Genomic DNA, 20,425 nt, shown 5'->3' with positions numbered 1-20,425 from the left:
CTGTCGTGGTGAAGAGGTAGCTGAGTCTGGGGGGCAAAGCTCTTGATTTAGCGATCAATCTACGTTCCCACTGTCACCTATGGTCATGAGATCTGGGTAATGACCGAAAGGACAAGGTCCCGAATACAAGCGGCTGAAATGAGTTTCCTTCGCAGGCTGGCTGGGTGCACCCTTCGCGAGCCGGTGAGGAGCTCTGTTACCTGGGAGGAGCTCAGAGTAGAGTCATTTCTCTTCCACGTCGAAAGGAGCCAGCTGATGTGGCTTGGGTATGTGTTCCGGATGCCTCCTGGTCGTCTCCCTCGGGAGGTGTTCCATGCATGTCCTATTGGGAGGAGGCCTCGTGGAAGGCCCAGGACGCGCTGAAGGAACCATCTCTCTGAGTTGGCTTGGTGTCGCCTCGGGGTCCCCCTGGAACAGATTGAAGAGGCGTGTGTGGATCAGGAAGTCTGGGCATCTCTGCTTAGATTGCTGCCTCCGCAACCCGGAAAAGTTGAGGAAAATAAAATGGAATGAAACTCTTTGTCAAAACAAACATGAATTATTTTTTTATTCTACTGCAGCGTCTTCATTTAAACAAATCTAATTTCATTCCTACAATTTGGGCAATTTCATATTTAATGGAAACACAGCAACTGCCAGATATGTAGGATTAATAAATTGCTTAACTAGAGCCTATCTGACAGCAGGAAGCAGGCAGATAGATCTCGAAAACAGAATGCCTCACTCCGAACATCAGACCACAGCTCCCTCGGTTTTCTCTACAGACCCATCAACCTTCAGCAGCTCAGTAAGAACTACTCAGATCACTCATTCATTATGATTTTTGTATGAACTGTTCCTGCAGCTAAAGAGCAGAAGTCGTTCCTCCATGCTTTCATCATTAGTTTCTTTTCCATCTAATTCTTTGCTTCATGTCATCCAGACAAATCCAAGGTATTTTTTTTCTGCCTTCATTTCCCCAATTCCAGATTTTTGTATCTTCCTCATTATATCTGCTTCTAAAGCATGGAATAAGCCAGTCTGGGATTAAATTATCTCCCACTTTGATGTAAATTTAGTTTGGCACAACTTAAATAGATTTATATTTATTGAAATTAAATATTAATCAGTGATTTTTTTTAAACAAACAACAAAGTATTTAACAAATTATTTAAATTCAATTTAGCTTTATTGTTATGAACGTTTCTTTTCTTCCACAATGCTCTGGGCTTTCTGGAGGTCTGCTGATGGTGATCTGTATCCTTTGACTTTTGCTGCTTCTTCATTCTCTAAGTTAAACCACTTCAGCTTCTTTGGTTTATTGAATCACTTAACTCCAACCTTTGAATCATTCTGGCTCCTGAATCTGAGAGATAAACAACTAGTGCTTCCCTCACTGAGGCACAAATAAAGGATTGTTTTACAACTAAATTGACTCTATATGCATTGCCTGCCACTATGACATAAAGAAATTCAAAAGAAAACGTAATTCGACAGGCAGATAACAGGATTTTAGGTTTAAGGGTGATGCATCGCTCTGGTCTGGTGTCAGACAAGATTTTTTTTACTTGTTTCCTAAAAAGCAGCACTTTGAGATAAAGTACAGTCTATCTGCTATAACTCTATTTTAGACCAGACAGCTTTTGTTTTTTCTACCATCCCCTATTGCTCAGCATCCTCTGCATAACATATTGCCACAGGTCAGGTGGTTAAAGAACTAGATTGGAAAAAAATAATTGTTTAAAAACTGGCTAGAATCCAATAGAGGACTTAAACACCTCCAGGTCTGTGGAAGTATTGATTAAATCTACTTCAGGATATTATAAAAACAGGTTTAAACCTGTTTTAAGACTTTTAGACAATACCATATCTGCATTGGGAAGGATTTATGAGGTCAGGACAGAAAAGATATTGTATATTTATGCACCTTGGTCCTGTTGAGTCACGCGTCTGGTCCAGAAGGCTTTGTCACGCCCCAGCTCCGCCTGCAGCTCTTGGTCTCTTACTCAGGAGCAGTGAGCTGCAGAGTGTCACTGCCAAACACAGCAGGCACATGAGAGCCCCAGCCACACACACACACACACACACACACACACACACACACACACACACACACACACACACACACACACACACACACACACACACACACACACACACCCACACACACATCAAACAGGGGGAACGTGGCAAACGCATTGATCTGACACTGGTTCACCTCAATCATTGGAACTCTTGTTCCATTTCTGATTGAATCAAGAAAATAACGGATGTATGTCTGCAGCACCCACACCCTCTGGAGCAGAAAATTCAGTGTATAATTATCACTTGAGGTGAATTTGCTTACTCATCTCCTCCTCTGCAGATAAATGTAAAGCTGCAGACTTATTGCACACCTTGTTCCCATCGGTTCAGCTGAGTTGGACAGGTGGTGCCGGACAGTCAGTGGGCAGGGCTCCTTCCTATAGCTCCCTGCGCTGGCATCCTCTTCTTCGCTGCACTTTCACCGCCCACGCACACGGGCTGGCGTGAAGCCGAGCGCTCCTCTACAGCCCTCCACGGTATGCAAACATATTTTGACTGTGAAACATTTAAAACCTGCAGGGACAAGGTCGCAGAAGAGAAAGGTGAAACAGGGGCCAAAGCCCCAAGGGTTGAAGAACTAATCACTGTCTTGCTAAATGGATATTAAACCAGGTTTTCTGTGAAGGTCCTTAGAGAATTAGCACTCGAAAAAAGAGATTTTTTTCCAAAAGCTACCTAGTAAAGATATGAATAAAAGAAGAATATTCTCTGGTCATATAAGACCAACGTTTAGAATTTTTGGTATTTTAAAATCAATGTTTCTCACACACTGAATCCTCCAGTCACACAGTGACACACGGCAGTGGCTATGGGAGTGCTTCTCTACAGAGAGACAGGAAAGCTGGTCATGCAAATGGAAATGGGGCAGCCTAGTCAAATTAAAGTTGGTGTTTTCGGAAACTTTTTCAGATCTGTATTTTAAAGAAGTTCAAAAATATCCAGCCTGTCAACCACTGACCCGTCACCTAAGATCCCAACAGAGTAAAAAAAAAAGGTAAGGGTTTCAATGTGAAAACTGGAAACATTCTTGGTAAATTATTGGTCTTCATTTTTCAATAAACAAAAATAAATAAAAAGCAAATATTCTGGTCCTTATTACACAGAGGCTGATGCTAAACATGTTTTTGTTCTGTTAATTTTCACACACAAAAAAAAACACACTGCAGCATGAACTTCCCATTGGAAGGTTGCATGTCCTCCATGCTTTCTCTCTTGGTACTCCATCGTTCTCCCAAATCTAAAAGATGACTGTTAGGTTAATTAGTTAATCTAAATATTTTTTAGGTGTGTCTGTGAGTGTGGCAGTGTGTCTCTGTGTTGTCCTGTGATGGACTGGCGACCTGTTCAGGGTCACCTCTGCGTTTTCAGAGAGAGACACCAGCGCTCCCCTGACCCTAATAGATAAGCTGCAGATAAAGGATGGAAGGAAAGATGGACGGAGGGATCTTTACTGGTTCTAAGGTTCTAAATTGTCTTAAATCGGCAAGCCATTAGGTGTACCTGTTCAAAGTGGAGATGGTTAAACGTCAATATGAACTGAATCTGTGTAGGCCAAGAAAGAAGACTCTGCTCTAAAGCTGCTCTTACTGAAAAAAAAAAAAAAAAACTTCTGGAGATTTGAAGTTTTATTGATGGATGAGAAAAAGATTCAGTTGTTTCTTTCACACTGAGAAGAAGCATTTGTAAAGAAGCCAGGTAAAGGTTGTCCAGCATAATGCTGTGGGGGTGTTTTGCTGATGGTGATCCTGGTGCACTGTAAGGGAATAAAATAATGAAGATGAAGGTCTACCTTCTTAAACCCATTCAGATGGTTGAAGCCTCCAGGGAAATAGCTGTTGTTACGGTTCACTTTGACTTTATTTTCCCAGACGAGCTGTTTACTGCTCATTCAGCAGTCACGCATAAAAAAAAATAATACATTTAACAACCTCATTAAATACAATCTTTTAGCACTAAAACCGGTCAGTGGGTGTTGGAATTTATCAGTCTGACTGAGGGGGCAATAAAAGATTTCCTTAATTGCTTTTACAGAGTTGCATTAAACATCATCTTCAGCTTTAAGAAAAGTTGAAACTCAGCCCACATTAGAGGGGATAGGATAAACTAATCCCAGCTCTCTGTGATGACATAACATTATACAGGTCACAAAGAATGTCAAGCGGTACACTAGAAATGTTTCTATGTATATCAGTAAAATCAGAGGACACTGGTTCAGAATACTCAAACATACCTGGACTGGCTTTCTCACAGGTTTGATTTCAATCATTGTATAAAAATACATTTGAAAAGGAATAAAAAGCAACAGTTAAACGGTTCAAGATCCATGCAGAACTGTGCAATGATCTAGGTGCTCATATAAGGTCAGAGGGTCAGAAAAAAACTAGGATTTGCTTTTAATTAACATGAAAATGAGTTCTGATGTATTTTTTAGGTAAAACAACCCACCTTCCAGCACTCGCTTCACAGGCCAGAAAAGGTGGAAACCTTTCAGAGAGCTCCAGACATTGAGATGTTCTCCAAGGATAATCTTTCAATCCACCTCTCCAGACACCTCCTCGTCCTGATTATCTCCTCACCTTGTCTGTTAGGCTGAGCCCATCTGAGGAAGCTTCTTTCAGCTGCTTGTGTTCTGGATCTCAAATATATAAAATTTCTCCAAAACAGTTCAGGTCTTTCAGATTTTTTCCTTGATCTGATTAGTGTTTCCTCACAGCTGTAGATGTCGTGGTTCAGGGCCTTTAAAGTTGTTTTTTGCAGACATGATTTTTGTTGTTTCTAGTCTATACTGACACAAACATTAAAGCCACTGCTGCATATTCCGGTTAAAGATCATAAGAGCAGAAATATTCTCATCCATAATTCACACCGAGAGGTTAATTGACAGGTCTTGAGTGTAATTCGTGTGGAAAATGCATTGAATTTCAGATGAGCGACAGCGATGAATGACTGGGGCATTTTTACCTCTCATCTTCAGGGCGTTGATGATAAAGAAACTGCAGCCAGGCATGAATCCCATCAGGACAGCTACAGAGCTTCAGCTGATATCAGATCTATGGCTGTCATTAACTGACCCTACTTTACAGAGAGAAAAGGAGGGAACGAAAACCACATTTCTGGACCAGAGCGACTGTGGATACATCTTATTATGAGACACAATGGAACATGATTAGGTGTTAGTGCTGGAGCTGTGATTTAACACAAATGTTGCCACCTTCAGCAAGCGACATGTTTGGTATTTTAAGCAGGGCTTCCTCTGCTGCGAGGCTGAGGCGGGGAAGGTCAAACATCATTTCGGGAAAGACAGTTGCATTTAAAACAATTCAACCCTCATTACAAACTGGGTTTACTGCGAATTAAACAAACGAGCTGCATTGTACATTAGATAAATTAATAAGAATATTTATAATCTATCTGATATTTCTAGGTTGTGTCTCCAAATTCAACAAAAAAGGAGGTTATTAAATACTGCAGACACAAAATAATTCCCCCCCTTTAAGCAGATGAAGATCTCATTTTGTTATATAAACATGTATCATAGGCAGACACCAGCTTCTAACATAGTTTCTGAGATCTCTGTCTCATTCTTTATGGGTGAATGTTCTTGAGTTTTTGTTCTGCAGATTCATTCTGAAGCCATCGTAGATCTTCAGTATCATGGCAAGTTTAGTATGTTTCATAACTTCTTGTGAGAGGAAGCCTTGCTGTCCTTAGGAACTGTTTTGGATCAGTGTCCCTTTAGAAAGTCCAAGCATCAGCTTCCTTACAATAGGAATTACATTTGTCCCACTTCATAGAATCCACCCTGCAGTCCATAAACTGCAGGTTTTCATTCCTGGATGAAGCAAAAGAGCCACAAGAACATTGCTTCTCTGTGAGCCAGGTTTCCTTTCACTTCATAGTTCCATCTCCAATAAAACTACTGAACCACTGGCTTGATATTCCTTCACAAAATATGATCCCAAACCACTTTAGGATAATGTATCTGTATCATTATGAGGAAAAAGGTGCTTTTTATTTTAACCCAGCCGTGTTGCTCATGTCTGAATTCTTTCCGTTTTTATTGAGCTTTCTAAGGAAGCTGAAGCTGCACTAGTTGAGTTTCCAATACAAATGTGTGGCATTTCCTTTGCATAAGGACTAACATTTAAATAGCATGTGAATAAGTTTGTTTAAGCAATAATAAAAAAAAAAAAAACATGGCATAGCAGATGTAAAACACGTGCGATATGTCCATTTCAACCATGGCTCAAGCAGTCGTAGTCACTGAACTGAGTGTTAAAAATAATCCCGATGAATCCAACTATTCTGTCCATCATCCTCCAACTTCCGGTCCTTTTTGTCTTTTTGCAAGCCAGTAATGTCCAGTTGCAGATCATGTGTTTAATGCGATGCAAACAAGTGTTTCCATTGCAGTTTTGCAAATAAATCCGATGCAACCAAAAAAACTACCCCATCAAAGCGTAAAAATAGTTTTTGTCAAAAAAAAAACATGACATTTTTAGAAATTGCAGCGTTTCCATTTTGCTAATTTTTTTTCGTAGTTACAGTTTGCACAATTGGATGGTTAATGGAAATGCAGCCACTGGCTGCTGCAGGTCTTAAACAGTCAGAGGAATCTGGTGGTAAAAATACATGTTTTTTTTTTTATTTTCAGCTCACAAACTGGATTCCTTCAACAAGCACAGCATGAGCACAGCATGATGCATGAACACAGTTTGTTCATGCATCATGTTCCTCATTTGTGTGACAAAAGTTGTGTCTTCTGTGATCTTTGTGGACAAGTGACAAACTTTTTTTTAAGATGTTGTGAAAAACAACCACCAACACTCCTGGTTTCTGAGGTGTTAAAGCCCAACTAAGACCAAATGTGAATGTTTTTCTTTTTTGTGACTGACAGTTTTATTTAACGACTTAAACCTTGAATTTTCTAAATGTTTTCCCTTAGCCTGATTAGCAGCAGGGGAAGATGAACCTTAAACCTGCTGACATGCTTATGAGGAGGTCAACTTTAATGATCAACAGTAGCTTCCATAAGGAAAGATAGGAGCTTTAAATGTTTCTATCATCCTCCACTGACTGCAGGTTTGTGGTGATTAAACCCTTTCATTACCCGTTCCTGTGCTACAACAAACGTCCCAAACAGGATTAAGTTGAAGTGTGAAACACAACCACTTCTGATGCTACGGTCCTTTGAAAATCTGCTCACAATTAGAGGGGCTGCAGCGCTTCAGGGTAGGATTTGTGAACAAAGAGATGGGGGGTTACTGAGTGAAGAATACAAACTCTTCCCCTCCCTGAACTACTTTCTGTGCCATCCACAGCTCAGCTCCTGGCATGGCATGAGCTTTTCCATCGCTCATGCCGCGTTGTTTGTGTCCTGGTGAGTTAGTGTTACAGAGCTGCTTCGTTTGAGCAGTGAGAGCTGAGAAAAGGGGACATCCATTCATCAAGGGGACGCACGGTGCAACTGTGGCAGTAAGAGTAAAGTAGATAAATGGCTAATCACCTGAAGGAATGAGATGATTCATCTCTTCCTGTTATTAAGTTCGTTTAAGGACTGCCTGTGGAGATCCATCAGTGTCTGCTACAGAGCAGAATATCTTGTTTGTAACGCTGCGTGAACTCTGAATGTTTACACCCCGGTAAAAAAAAAAAAAATCTTAATTAAAATGCAATTTCATGAAAAATAGACCAAACATTGGCTAACATGGACATGATGAGTTGAGTTTATGGAAGAAAACAGTCAAGCGGGACATTTTCTATCTCATGGGCAGCAACATGCAGAGGAGGAGAATGTCACATCTTTGTTTAATACTGCCTCATGTTTGTCCAATGAGCAGATCTCATCATGTTCGTGCTAAAACATGTTTATTCGAGAGCAAAATGGACCTGCTTATGAAAGAAAAATGCTTCAAATTATTCTTTTGTGGTAACACCATAATCTCACATCGAAGATTTAAAAAAAAATCCACCTTTAATTTTCTTTCCTTCTCTCAGAGTCCTGCAACAAGCGATAAACAAATAAATACCAATCCTAAAAAAGAATAGATCAATTGCATAATCATCAGTACAGAAATATGTTATTTATCAGGTTTATTAAAGTGTCATGGAACATCTCTTAATGTCTTCTTGTTTCACAGGGGGTTTAAAGAGGATGAAACATGGAAACCTGTTTCTTTTCGGCTCTTCTCTCATGCTTCTAGCTCCTATCCCTTCACCTTTCACTGATTCAACAGTAAGGATTCTATACCAAGACACTAATTGGAGTTGGTTATTTGCACAGAAGTCCCAAAATTTAGCCTTTCAGCAGATAGGGTACAATAATCGCTGATCCCTGACGTTAATGCCCACAATCTACCTAAAATCGAGAGCTCTTGGACAATAAAACCAAATACATGAACAGCTTATAAACAGGTCTCTGCAAAGCTGAATGCTGAAATGCAAGGATGCATTTAAAAGCAGTGGTAGCTCTTGATGTAGAGCTACCGCTATCTCTACATTTATCAGGATCACATGCATCTAGTTTTATCTATTGTTTGGCATATATTTAGAACATGTTGCAAATATTAAATAATTTCACATATCCGTCACTTACCTGCATTTATCATAAATTGGGTCACAGTTATCTTATCTTCTTTTGTCAGTAATATTTTGTTTGTACCAAAGGGCATTATTTTGCCCATTTTTCATTTGAATCAGTATAAGAAATGGGAAAAGATTCTGCCTCAGTAAAGGGCTACTAAAAGGATTCCTTCCTCTCTACTTTGTGTCAACAACACGGCTGTCACACTTTCTGTGTCATGGTGAAAAAAAATAGTAAGGGACTGGATAGTTAAAGACAAAGTCCACAAACAAACATGAGAGATGTTTGAATATTCTTCAGAAATACTGATTGAGAACAGTTTTGAGGATTCAGAGAGGGGTCTGCCTGCAGCATCTTGTAAAAACGACTGGAAGTAAAAAAAGAAATCAGCTCGTAACCAAATACTGTTTGTAGATTTACATTTCCAGTTCACAAGAAAGAAAGATGCACTTGAGTGGAAGAGAGCAGCTATTTGCACAACATGATTTGATCCTGGGAACCAACAGTCACAGAGCACGGCCCTGCCAGCCACAGTGCAGACTCCCCCACGCGCCCATTCATGTGAGGATGTGCAGCCCTTTGCTGCTTCTACACAGCAAACTGTTTCCACTGGACACGGAGCTCTGAGGCCAGGCCAGAAACCAGTCATTGCTAGGCAACAGGAGGAAATCTGCAGCACAGGCCTGACTCTGTTACTGCTGGAGCCGAGTGGCCCCATGATTCATCGCTGCTGGAAGATAAAAAGCCAATGGTCGTAAACTGCTCCCCACTCACTGTCATTGTCCTTTAACTGAAGCAAAGAGAAGAAGGAAGCTGCATCAAGGCCAATGCTCACTTAAGGTGAAGAAAGTTTGTTTGGTGGATTTTAAACCCAGGATTAAGGTGTTTTGCACAGTAGATTTTTTAGTTGCTCTTTCAGGATATAGGTTTTGATTAAAACGTCTTTTGAAAGATTTGATTTATGCCTGATTATGTCAGCATTATACACCTATTAAAAATACACCTGCTGCCATGTAACATAATTCAGTCTGATTCACTGGAACTACAGGGCTAAATGATGTTCTACTGATGATGGTTAGTGGGACTGAAGGATTCAGCAGCAGCACCACAGAGAGCGATACTTTCACCATTACCTTTTATAATGCACATCTAACATTTCCAGCACAACTCCTGTCATCTGCAGACAAATGCTGCAGTGGTTGGGATATCAGAGATTGGCGTTAGTGACCTGCATTGTTTTATGGTGTAGAAACAATCATCTGATCCTGATTATGAAAAAAAAATGTGTTCATATTTAGGAGAAACAGGACATTTGTTAAAAATCATGACCATCATGGTAGGGGTACAGTGAGAAAAATAAGTATTTGAACACCCTGCTATTTAGCAAGTTCTCCTACTTAGAAATCATGGACGGGTCTGAAATTGTCATCGTACAGTAGGATCATGTCCACTGTGAGAGACTTAATCAAAAAAAAAATAAAAAAATCCAGGAATCACAATGTATGTTTTTTTTTAACTATTAATTTGTATGACAGCTGCAAATAAGTATTTGAACACCTGTTAAAATCAGTGTTAATATTTGCTACAGTGGCCTTTGTTTGCAATTCCAGAGGTCAAACATTTCCTGTAGTTTTTCACCAGGTCCAATCATCCAAACAGATCTTCTCTAGATCAGTCAGGTTTCTGGGCTGTTTCTGAGAAACATGGCGTTTGAGCTCCCTCAAAAAATTCCCTATTGGGTTTAGGTCTGGAGACTGGCTAGGCCACACCAGAACCTTGATCTGCTTCTTCCAGAGTCACTCCTTGGTTATCCTGGCTGTGTGGTTTGGGTCATGTCATGTTGGAAGACCCACCACGACCCATCTTCAATGCTCCAAGGGAAGGAGATTGTTCCCCAAAATCTACATGGCCCCGGTCATCCTCTCCTTAATACAGTGCAGTTACCCTGTTACATGTGCAGAAAAACACCCCGTAAGCATGACGCTACCACCCCCATGCTTCACAGTAGGGATGGTGTTCTGGAGATGGTACGCATCATTCTTTTTCCTCTAAACAAATTCCTCATTGGTGGAATTATGACCAAAAAGTTCTGTTTTGGTCTCATCTGAACACATGACTCCTCTGCAAACAAAGGCCACTGTACCAAATATTGACATTGATTTCTCAGGTGTTTTCTTATTTGCAACCATATTGCACACAAAAATAGCTTAAAAAAAACATACATTGTGATTTCTGGATTTTCTTTTCTTTTTTTTTTATAGATTATTTCTCTGTGGACATGCACCTACAATGACAATTTCAGACCCTGTATGAACTCTAAGTGGTAGAACTTGCAGAATAGCAGGGTGTTCAAATACTTATTTTCATCACTATAGTAGGAATACTTTGGTATTCACCTGGACAGCGGAAGAGGCTGAAGATGCAGCTATAAAGGAGGTACACAGCAGCTCACTCTATAAGGAGGGTCCTTCAGTTTTTGCAGAAAGTGTTATGTCACCTGCCATCATCTACTGTGAGCAGCGTCAGAGGCAGAGGCTCTTATATCAGCTGCTCTGGGGTTTATCTATCCTTGGTGATAGAGGAAAGGGATTGTTGATAAAATTAAAAAATGTTTCAGAAAACCTTCACCTTCTTCATAAGGCCATAACAAGAGTCTTCAGTCAGAGGCTTCTTTAGACCTGCTGCTACGCCAGCCACTAGTTTCAGTTAAATCTATTTATATCGCACAAATTCACAACACATGAATAAAAGACACTTTAGCGGAAAGTCACATATAGAGAACAAAAATATTTAAACTTGTTTAAGGAATAAAAAGCATACAAACAATACCGTGAATAAATAAATTTAGGTAGAAGCTAATTGATCAAATTAGATAAAGATATTTTTATTACCTCATTTATTTATTCCCATTGGATACGATACTACTGACGCCAGCGAGGGGCAGCCAGCCTGTTTCAGCAGTTTGTCCTACTTTCATATATATTTTTCATTATTTTTGTTTTTAGTATTCTTATACACTTTTCTAAAGTCAACATTTGTGTGACCAGAATTTCCCCATTGTGGGAAAATAAATTGATTTTCTATTCTATTTTATTAATTATTATAATTTTCAAATATTTCAGTATATTCTATATATTTTTATCCTATTTATTTCTGCCTGTCCTCTTTTATTTCTGTATCTATTTTGCCTCATTATGCCAGTTCAGAGGGGGTGGTCTTAGTGGGAGGGCTTCTGCCTATTGGTTGGTCAGACTACATAGAACCTACATGCTACCAAAGCAGCCACAGTCATGACAAATATGGCTAACTTACATTAGGTTATCTTTGAACTGAACTCTTGCATTTGGCAACTTTATTTGAAAGCTGTAATTCCTGACTTTGTCATGTGGACAGACATCTATCAGCTGCACTCACAGACACAGATTGACAGTTTACTGCCAAACCAGTTATCTCTGACAGAATGGCAGCCCTGTAGGAAGTACACATTCAGCAGGGAGACTGAATCCACCTTTATTTCCTGTCAACAAGGAAATGGTGTTTACATTTTGTTTAGAATAGAAGGCAGCTATTACCTGAACATTTAGTGGTTTACAAGAGAAAATTATGTGTATTGTGAAACTGCACTGGTGGATATCTCAAAAGGTTTTTCTAACGTGAGGGTAATCATGTCTATTTAAACTCGTCATACAATCACTCAAGCTTAATATACCACTAATCAATATAACACCAATGCAATGTGCCTGAGGAAATAATGTGCTCTGATTGTTGAGCATCTCCAGAAAATCTGTCTGCTGAATCCAAAAATTCACAAATTAACCTTAATGAGGTCACTGTACCGCTCTATCTGCTCTGATGGTATATCACTTTTTTTTTTAAAAATAAAGTTTCTAAATGGCTCAGTGATGCATCACAGTCACAGCCTGCTTCCCTGTGACTGAGGTCTGGTAGCATGTAGACTCCATACAGTATAACACACTAGTAAGCACAGGTTTTGCCATCAAGACCAGGAAATCAATAGTTCACCAGATCAGCTTTGAGTCATTTTTCAGCTCAAGAGGATACAAAAAAAAAATAAAACATAATCTGTAAAGTGCCTTGAGCTGGCATTTGGGGAATTGATGCTACATGAATAAATTTAATTGGTATTTTATCTGTAGTTACCTGTGATGAGAGCTAATAAGACTAAACAATAAAGTCTTAATGTCTTTCTGGTTTGGGTTTATATAACAAATATAGAACCTTGAAAATATCAACTACCTTTTTAAAGTTGATTCTGAGTGAGATTGCAGCATTGAAACAACTTCTAAATACTCTTAATGCACCTTCAAACACCTAGAGTGACATGGCTATATATTAATTAGCAGGTCAGCCAGCTCTTTATATACTTTGAGATTCATTGATACTTTAAGGACAATAAACTTGACATATTTTGTGCAGATTCAATCAACACCACAATGAACTGTCTCTCTGCTTCATTGATGGGCGTTAAGCACTCAAATCTGTTAAGTACCTTTATTTCGAGCTTAAACTTTTATTTCTACTATAATAACTAGAACTAAAGTAATACTAGTTTTTGGATAAATGTATCCTAAAACATATAAAGCATGTCTACAACCATTTCAAAGCCTAGGAAAGCATAAAATCAGAGGCCTACTTCAGCAGTGGGGTTTGGGCAGTCACTGTCCAGGACATATCAATGGTATCCAGTGTATGAAATCTCAACACTTCAAATCTAACATGCCACTAAGCATGTGGTGTTTTTAGGCAGAAATAAACTGCCATGGGTGGCTGCATACGACCTACAGCTGAGACAGTTTGACATTTGAACACATAATGGCAGCGTGGATGGAGCTGTCCTTTTTTTTTTTTTTTTATTCCTGAACAGGTTTAAGAAAGTCCATTTATTTACTTATTTTTTTAGACTTGCAGGTTCTTGTAAGGGCACTGGGGTGGGGGGGAACTGGTGCCTACCTCCAGGGGTCACTGGATGAGATGCTGCTTTCCTCAGGACAGATGGGTCCATCACAGGGCAAGAGAGACAATTCAGACTTTGCAGCCATATTTGTGCAATAACTGTGCAATAACTGGAGAGAGCCCACAGACACACTGGCAGAGGATGCAAACTCCACTTAGCTCTCTATTAGAAACTTTTTCACCTATTTTTTTTTTTTTTTAATTGTCTTTGTGATCTGTTTTTTTAAAGTCATGCCTGATGAATGCCTCAAATAAATAAGCAATTAAATCTGATAACAAATTTAAATAAACTTAAACTGTGTAAATAAATTACTGGATGTGTGAAGCTACAAGGATAAGTTTGATATAAAAATGAGTAAACATTTCCTAAAGGTGTATTTGCTTTTAATTATAGCAGATAAATCAAATAATATATTTTTGCCCTTGAAGTAAACTAATTTGATACTATGCACTTATAAGATAATGGAGTTATTTCTTATTTTAAATGGCAATCATATTATTTAGTTTACCTGTTTAAATCAAGGAAAAATACATGTAATTTACCCAATTAAACTTTTTTCTGTGTCACTGGAATGTTATTACTTGGAAAGTTTAGAGTATCACTGTTCAGGAGCATTTAACCAAATATTTATGCTTTATTGACCATATAAGATGCCTTCACAGAGGTAAACAGAAACAGACAACTGATATGCTTGAAATGAAAAAAGAAAACCCACATTTTATTGCACTTAAGTTATAAGAAAATAAAATTCTAAGTAAATCAAACAAATACACAATCCCTTTCAGGTTTTTTTTGTCTGTTTTTCGTTTCTTTTTTTTTGCCAGGCAGTTTTACATGAACTGAACAAAATAAAAACACCTGCGACAAATCTGATTTCTCAAACCAGATCATAAATTAAAAACAGACGAAGAAAACAACGAGAGGAGATAGAGATCGTATTCTTTCTCTCTTTTTTTTCTTTTTAATATACAGTGTTATACCACTTTCACAGTTCAGCTCGAGTTGTGACTCCTGGAGAGTGAGACGACTTGTTTGGCTACAAGGTTTCTGTCCATGACGGCTGCAGGGATTTTCATCCGCAGCACATGTAACACTAAGACGCTCTGCAGCCCGACCTGTCAGTTGATGCTTGTGGTGGTCTCCTCTGTTGCTTCAGACACCTCTGAATGGGGGGAAAAAAAAAAACAAAAAACAAAAAAAAACCCAGTTTCTCTCTCTCTCACACACACACACACACACACAGATACAGACAGTTCTCTCTTAAAATCAATACATCTGCTAGTTTGATTTACTTTTTAACCTCTTTTTTGTTTGTTTTTTGTTTTGTTTTTTAAGCCAGTCCAATGCAGCATTTGTACAATTTCCCAAAGAACAGGCTGGAAAAGCTTTGTCCCGAGGAATGTGTTTACAAGTTGCCCGCTAACACACATTAACACACACACACTCATGCACTCAGAACACACACACACTCCAACAGTGTTTACAACCCACCCCCCCCACACGTCTCGCTTCGATCTCTGCAGACGAATCCTGTCAGCTTCTGTCCGACGCCCTTCCTCCTTGCAGCCTCAAACGTAGAGGCACGTTTGGCTCAAGTTTCAGTGGCAAAAAAAAAAAAAGACAAAGGAAAAAAAAAAGTTGGATGGTAAAAATGTCCTGTTTTGTTTTTTATTTTTCTAAGTCCAGACGTACATAGTCCGATTGGGAATATCGCCTGTGGACTAAAACGTCACAGCACGTAGAAGCTCCACTTCTCTGGTTCCGGTTCCTCTAGCAGCATAAAATTCGGTTTGGCCACTCGGGGTGGGGTTAAGTAGGTTGGGGGGGGGGCTCTATAGCTTTCCTCTGGTTTCTGACCAAACCACCAGAGCTGGACAGCACTGACGTTCAAGTGGAGACAAACATGTAGGAGGTAACAAAAACCTGCGACAAAGACGGCATCTGGGAACTGGATGGGTTTCTCTAATACTGAGATTTTGCGTGAAGCAGAAAACAAACAAAAACAACCTCTTCAGATACTGAAATTCACAGTTGTGCTTGTGTGGAGAAATTAAAAGACTACTGAAACCGAGTGGAGAACAATGAGAACGGAAATGGAGTGACAAAGAAACAAGCCCGGGTCGGAGGCCTGGGCGCTCCAAGCACTTCCTTTCTCCCCACGTCGTCGAGCAGCTCTTTGGGAGTAACTGCGTGGAGATTCATCTCCTATATGCTCCACAGTCTTCCACCTTCGCCCGCTTTCCTGCCGGCCATCCGATGAGTGTAAGTGTATGTCTGTCTGTGGGCACGCTCTGACAGGAGGGAGGGGGCTTTAAAAAATAATATATCTCTGTACAACTGGAAATCTGTCAGACTGGAGCCAAGCTGGGTCTCTGTGCGACGCTGGCCCAGGACCCAACAGGTGGAGGGTCGCCTCTACAGGATCCCACTCGTTGAATCTCTCCCAGCCACAGCGGCTGCGGCCTCCGCCCCCAGTTTCCAGCCCGATCCCCCTCCGATTCACCTTAATCGATGGGAAGAGGGCTGAACACTTAGGGAACTGTGTGTTTATCAGTAACATGAACTCGAAGTGGGAGACGTGGGTGATAAGAGAGGACAGCAAAGCCCGCCGTCTGTGATTGTAGACTTCTGTGAGTTTGGGTGAAGAGTTTTGGGTGTCGGCCCTCTGGTTTCCAGGCACCGCTGCTCCCGTTCCCTCTCTCTTCTTCCTGCGGATCGTTTTCTTTCTTCATCCGTCCTCGGCGTGTCCTGCTCCTCTCACTTCATGTCCACATCAAAGTCCAGCACCAGCAGCTTGGTTTCCTCTGTGCCGTTGCGGCTGCCCACTGCACACACCAGCTTGGTGTTTGACGCTCGGATGCGCCACACCACCCCTCCGCTGCCGCCGCTCTCCAGGGTCACCAGGTTCCGGATGAACTCGCCCGTCTTCAGGTCCCACAGTTTGACCGTGCCGTCGTCAGAGCTGGTGATGACAAAGTTCTTGTTGAACTGTAGGCACGTCACGGCGCTCTGGTGCTTGTGAGGACCTGAATGCACAAAGATGGGGGGGGGGACAAAAAATACCCGTCATCAGGCTGGTACTGCAGAAACAATAAAGGAAGAACATTTCATCCAAAGGATTCACTTACAAAAAGATTATCCATTGTTTTTTGGCATCAGTTATTTTTCCTTTTTATCAAATAGACAGTTTTAAAATATCTAGCTGTGGCAAAGCCAGCAGATGTAGAAGCAGCACGGCTGTAGTAAACATTTCAGGAGGCACCGCTCATAGTTTCAGCAAAATCTCAGCATGAGAGTTGGAATCACTGTGATGGTTTAAGTGTTTATTGGTTAAAGAAAAGGCTTGTTTTACACATGTGTTCAAGGCTTATAGTTATTCCCTAACATTATGTTTAAACCCCATTTGATGGCTGGAACTTTCCAACAGTATCACAGGAGAAAGGTTGATGTGGAGCTTTCATTTCTATCTCCAGATGTTATAGGAAGCTTTATGTTAGGAATGGCTGGTTTCCTCATAAAACTGCTGACGCTTTGATCTCATCTCAGCTGTAATTCATGTTGCTGAGATGCTGCAGCCTACAGAGGTTCCTCCAGCTGTTTTGGGTCTGGTTCATAAGGCGCTTTGGTCCAACTTAGTTTCAGTGTTTTCTTTAAAGAAATTCATATTGACTTGAGTGCAGAGGAGTGGCCCAATTTCTAAAAAAAAAAATCACTTAAGTCATAAATGATGATATATTGTTCATATGTGCAGCATATACCACTTTAAAAAGATTTACCATATTTCATAGTTCATTCTCAGCGCTGCATTCTTTAAATGGGTTAGCTGTACAACGTTAAAGATATAGTGGAAGATTTTCACAAAATTTTGAAAATTTAAAAAATGCACATACACAGCCCTGTACCCGCTCGCGAGAGGAAATGTCTATTAAACGTGTGCGAAAGCATGCACAAGCCCTTTTCTCCTTGTGCACGCTTTGTTTAAAGTTACTGTTTTAATCGCTCATAAAAGCTTACTTTCCAAAAGATATGCAATTTTTCCAATATGCCAGACTCACCACCGGTAAGTGAATAGGATATATCACCAGATTGATCGACAATTAGGAGGACCACTAACTTTGATGATCCACACAGAAAAAGAACTTCCTCCATTATACCTTTAAGCATTAGTGAGCATCATCATGGGTTTATGTTTTATCTAAAATTTAAGCCAAATAACATCATTTTAGCACCTATTATGATAGTTTTAGGAATTGATTTACATTTTTAATTTAAACTTAATGATGCTATGCTATTTAGCTCCAGCTGTTATTAACAGATACCTGAAGTGTTACAGCAACAGCACATTAGGAACTGAATTCAGGCTTTTTGGAGGTTTTTCTTAAACTGTGTAGCTTTATTTTATGGAATCACTCTCAACGTGGAAACCTTCCAAACAGACTCTGATATGAAAGACAACAGGAGCTAAGCAGGACAACATGATAAGATGAGCCCTGAATGCTCTTACAGCATTTGTGAATTTAAGTTGACTTCCCGGTCTGGACTATTCTTCATCTGTGAGGGAGGTGAAAGACGCTTTGGTTGAAAGATGCTTTTGTTTTTTTCCTTCCTTAATACTAAAAGAAAAGTTCAACATTTGCTTTTCCAAGATCATCTATGGCGACCTAAGGTGAACGATGATACTCAGACATGTTCTAGCTGCTGTGATTAGAGCCAAAGATGGTGGCTATCCATGTTTCCACTGCAGGTTAATCAGGGTTTATGTAGGTTTATCTCCTATCTTCTATTTTATGAGGAAAAAAAACAAAAAACTTTTTGACCTCTGAAGTTTAATTCAAAATAAAAGCAGCAGGATCGACAAAACATTACAGGAGAAAAACTGTTTATACTAGAAAGTTTTACTGAATTCTGTGAGTCTTAAACCAAACTGGACAGTAAACTGGAGGCTTTTTGGACAGGTCAAATTTCAGCCCGTACTCACCTGCAGAGGGAGGCATCATGAAATAAAAACATAATTAATAGCAGGTATTTCTACAATGGTTCGCCTTTAATATGAAACAAGCACATATGTTTGGACAGCTGGAAAAAAAACAGGGAAACAGGTGTAGAAAAGATGGACAGATGGATGAATGGATGGTAGGAAGGCCAAATGATACTGGGGGGTAGGGGGTGGGTAATGCTAGACTCGAGAAATAACTTTAATCACTGGTAGATGAAACACTCCATCATAAATTATTCCTATAGAATATTTTCTGTTTGCATACTTATTCAGATCAGGAAATGGTCTGAATCGAATCCTTTACTTCTTCTGACTGTCTAGGAAAACTTATGACCTAATTTGATATATATTGGATATTAAAATCAATATTATAAAAATACAATTTTACAAAACATTTAGAGAAATCTCCCAGAAATGATTGATTTTCTGTCTGGTTTGGGTTCAAAGGTCTCATTCCTTTAGCACCAACCCCCACCATGTGCGGCTCTTCACTGACACAACAAAGCAACCTGCTTCATCATTAGCTTCTCTCTCCTCCCAACACACGGATGGCCTTGTTGATCCTCTATTGTCTTATCAAAACAGACTGATGAATGGCGGGAATCATCCTCTGACCTAATTATGTGACCTACAAAGATCAGCAGCCCTTTCCTGCTCGACTCTCTTCACCACGGCCAGCATTTATCCTCCCCCCTGACTCGTCTCTTCAGGCTCTCACTGGGGCTTCCTTTTGTTCAGATGCTGTGTACTGGCATTTGGAGAGCCAGCACACAGACTTGCAGTTTCCTAATGAGGGTATTTGGGGACAGGCCACCAGTTGCTGCCTCGTCTATTCAGGAAGAGAACATTGTACTTACTATGAGATGTTAATTCCTGGTAATTGAGACAAAGCTATTCAAATGTTTACAAAGGAAACAAGAATGTAACCAGCAAAAGGAAGCACATAAGGATGTTTAGTATCTGAGTGAATGTGCAGCTCTATGAGTGCAGCAGCATCACAGACTTTTTACTATCCGACTCTTTTAGTCATCTAACGGAGCAGATTACTACCTTGCTGCTCCGCTCAACAATTCAAAAAGCTTTTCTTTGGATAAAGGCTAAAAGTTTGTAACCACTCAGTATGGATTTTCCCTCTAATGGGATCCAGTTCCAGGGGAGCGCTGGGTCCAGGTAAGACCTGGGCTGGTTATCTAAAACCTGTGAGCCACACAAAAAAATCATGACTGTAAGCATCTGATCTTCAGTTGTCTTTATAGTCCAATATATTATATATAACGTAAAAAAAAAAAAATCTACAAACATGGAGGGATTCTGGTTCTTAGACGGTAAGTGGACTTGGTTATTAACTTTCATTGTAAACCTACACCTAGGCAGATATAGTCCTAAATCTACATTTTTACTATTATTTCTCACATATTCCAACTAAAAGGGAAATCATTTCACAAATGGACAATCAACAATATTTGAAGCGGCATCTTTAGTCTAGTTATTTCCCCTCAATCACAGAGATAATTTTAGAATCATCTTCTCCCTACTGACTCGAATTACGATCAATGTTTTGGAGCTGCCTGAGGTCCCAACTTCAGAAAATCTGCAGTGAGCTGAACATTAGAGTGATGTACGGAGGCCTTCCAGTTTCAAAGACATCTTAAAAAGACCAGAGGAAGCACACAAATAGCTGCACAACAACCACAAGAACTGGTTTGATGGTTGTAATGCATTTTATTTTCTTCCAGTTGATACCATTTCAACTGCATTCAAACTGTCCGTTTTGAGAAATACGGAACAAAAATTCAGAACTAAATAA

General features: G+C 39.9%; 1 protein-coding gene and 1 long non-coding RNA gene across 4 annotated transcripts in view; both read right to left on the bottom strand.

Moving 5' to 3' along the window:
• Positions 1–239: 239 nt before the first annotated feature.
• On the bottom strand, positions 240–2,478 carry LOC107090470. The gene is made up of 3 exons (XR_001481480.1): positions 2,376–2,478; positions 1,907–2,012; positions 240–408 (listed from the first exon to the last, which is right to left on the bottom strand). It is a non-coding gene; the product is annotated as an uncharacterized LOC107090470 (long non-coding RNA).
• An 11,760-nt stretch (positions 2,479–14,238) lies between these two features.
• fbxw7 (F-box and WD repeat domain containing 7) overlaps positions 14,239–20,425 on the bottom strand; it is a 116,660-nt gene continuing 110,473 nt past the window's right edge. The window contains exon 13 of one of the 3 annotated variants that reach the window (XM_015383876.1): positions 14,239–16,648. In XM_015383876.1, coding sequence (XP_015239362.1) covers positions 16,380–16,648 — 269 coding nt within the window. In that variant the 3' untranslated portion in view covers positions 14,239–16,379. The remainder of the gene's footprint in view (positions 16,649–20,425) is intronic. The other 2 variants (XM_015383877.1, XM_015383878.1) reach the window with 2 other exon arrangements.

Source organism: Cyprinodon variegatus, unplaced genomic scaffold (assembly GCF_000732505.1).
Source record: "Cyprinodon variegatus isolate N-32 unplaced genomic scaffold, C_variegatus-1.0 Scaffold296, whole genome shotgun sequence".
Taxonomy (NCBI): Eukaryota; Metazoa; Chordata; class Actinopteri; order Cyprinodontiformes; family Cyprinodontidae; genus Cyprinodon; species Cyprinodon variegatus.
This window is presented reverse-complemented; position numbering and strand designations above follow the sequence as displayed.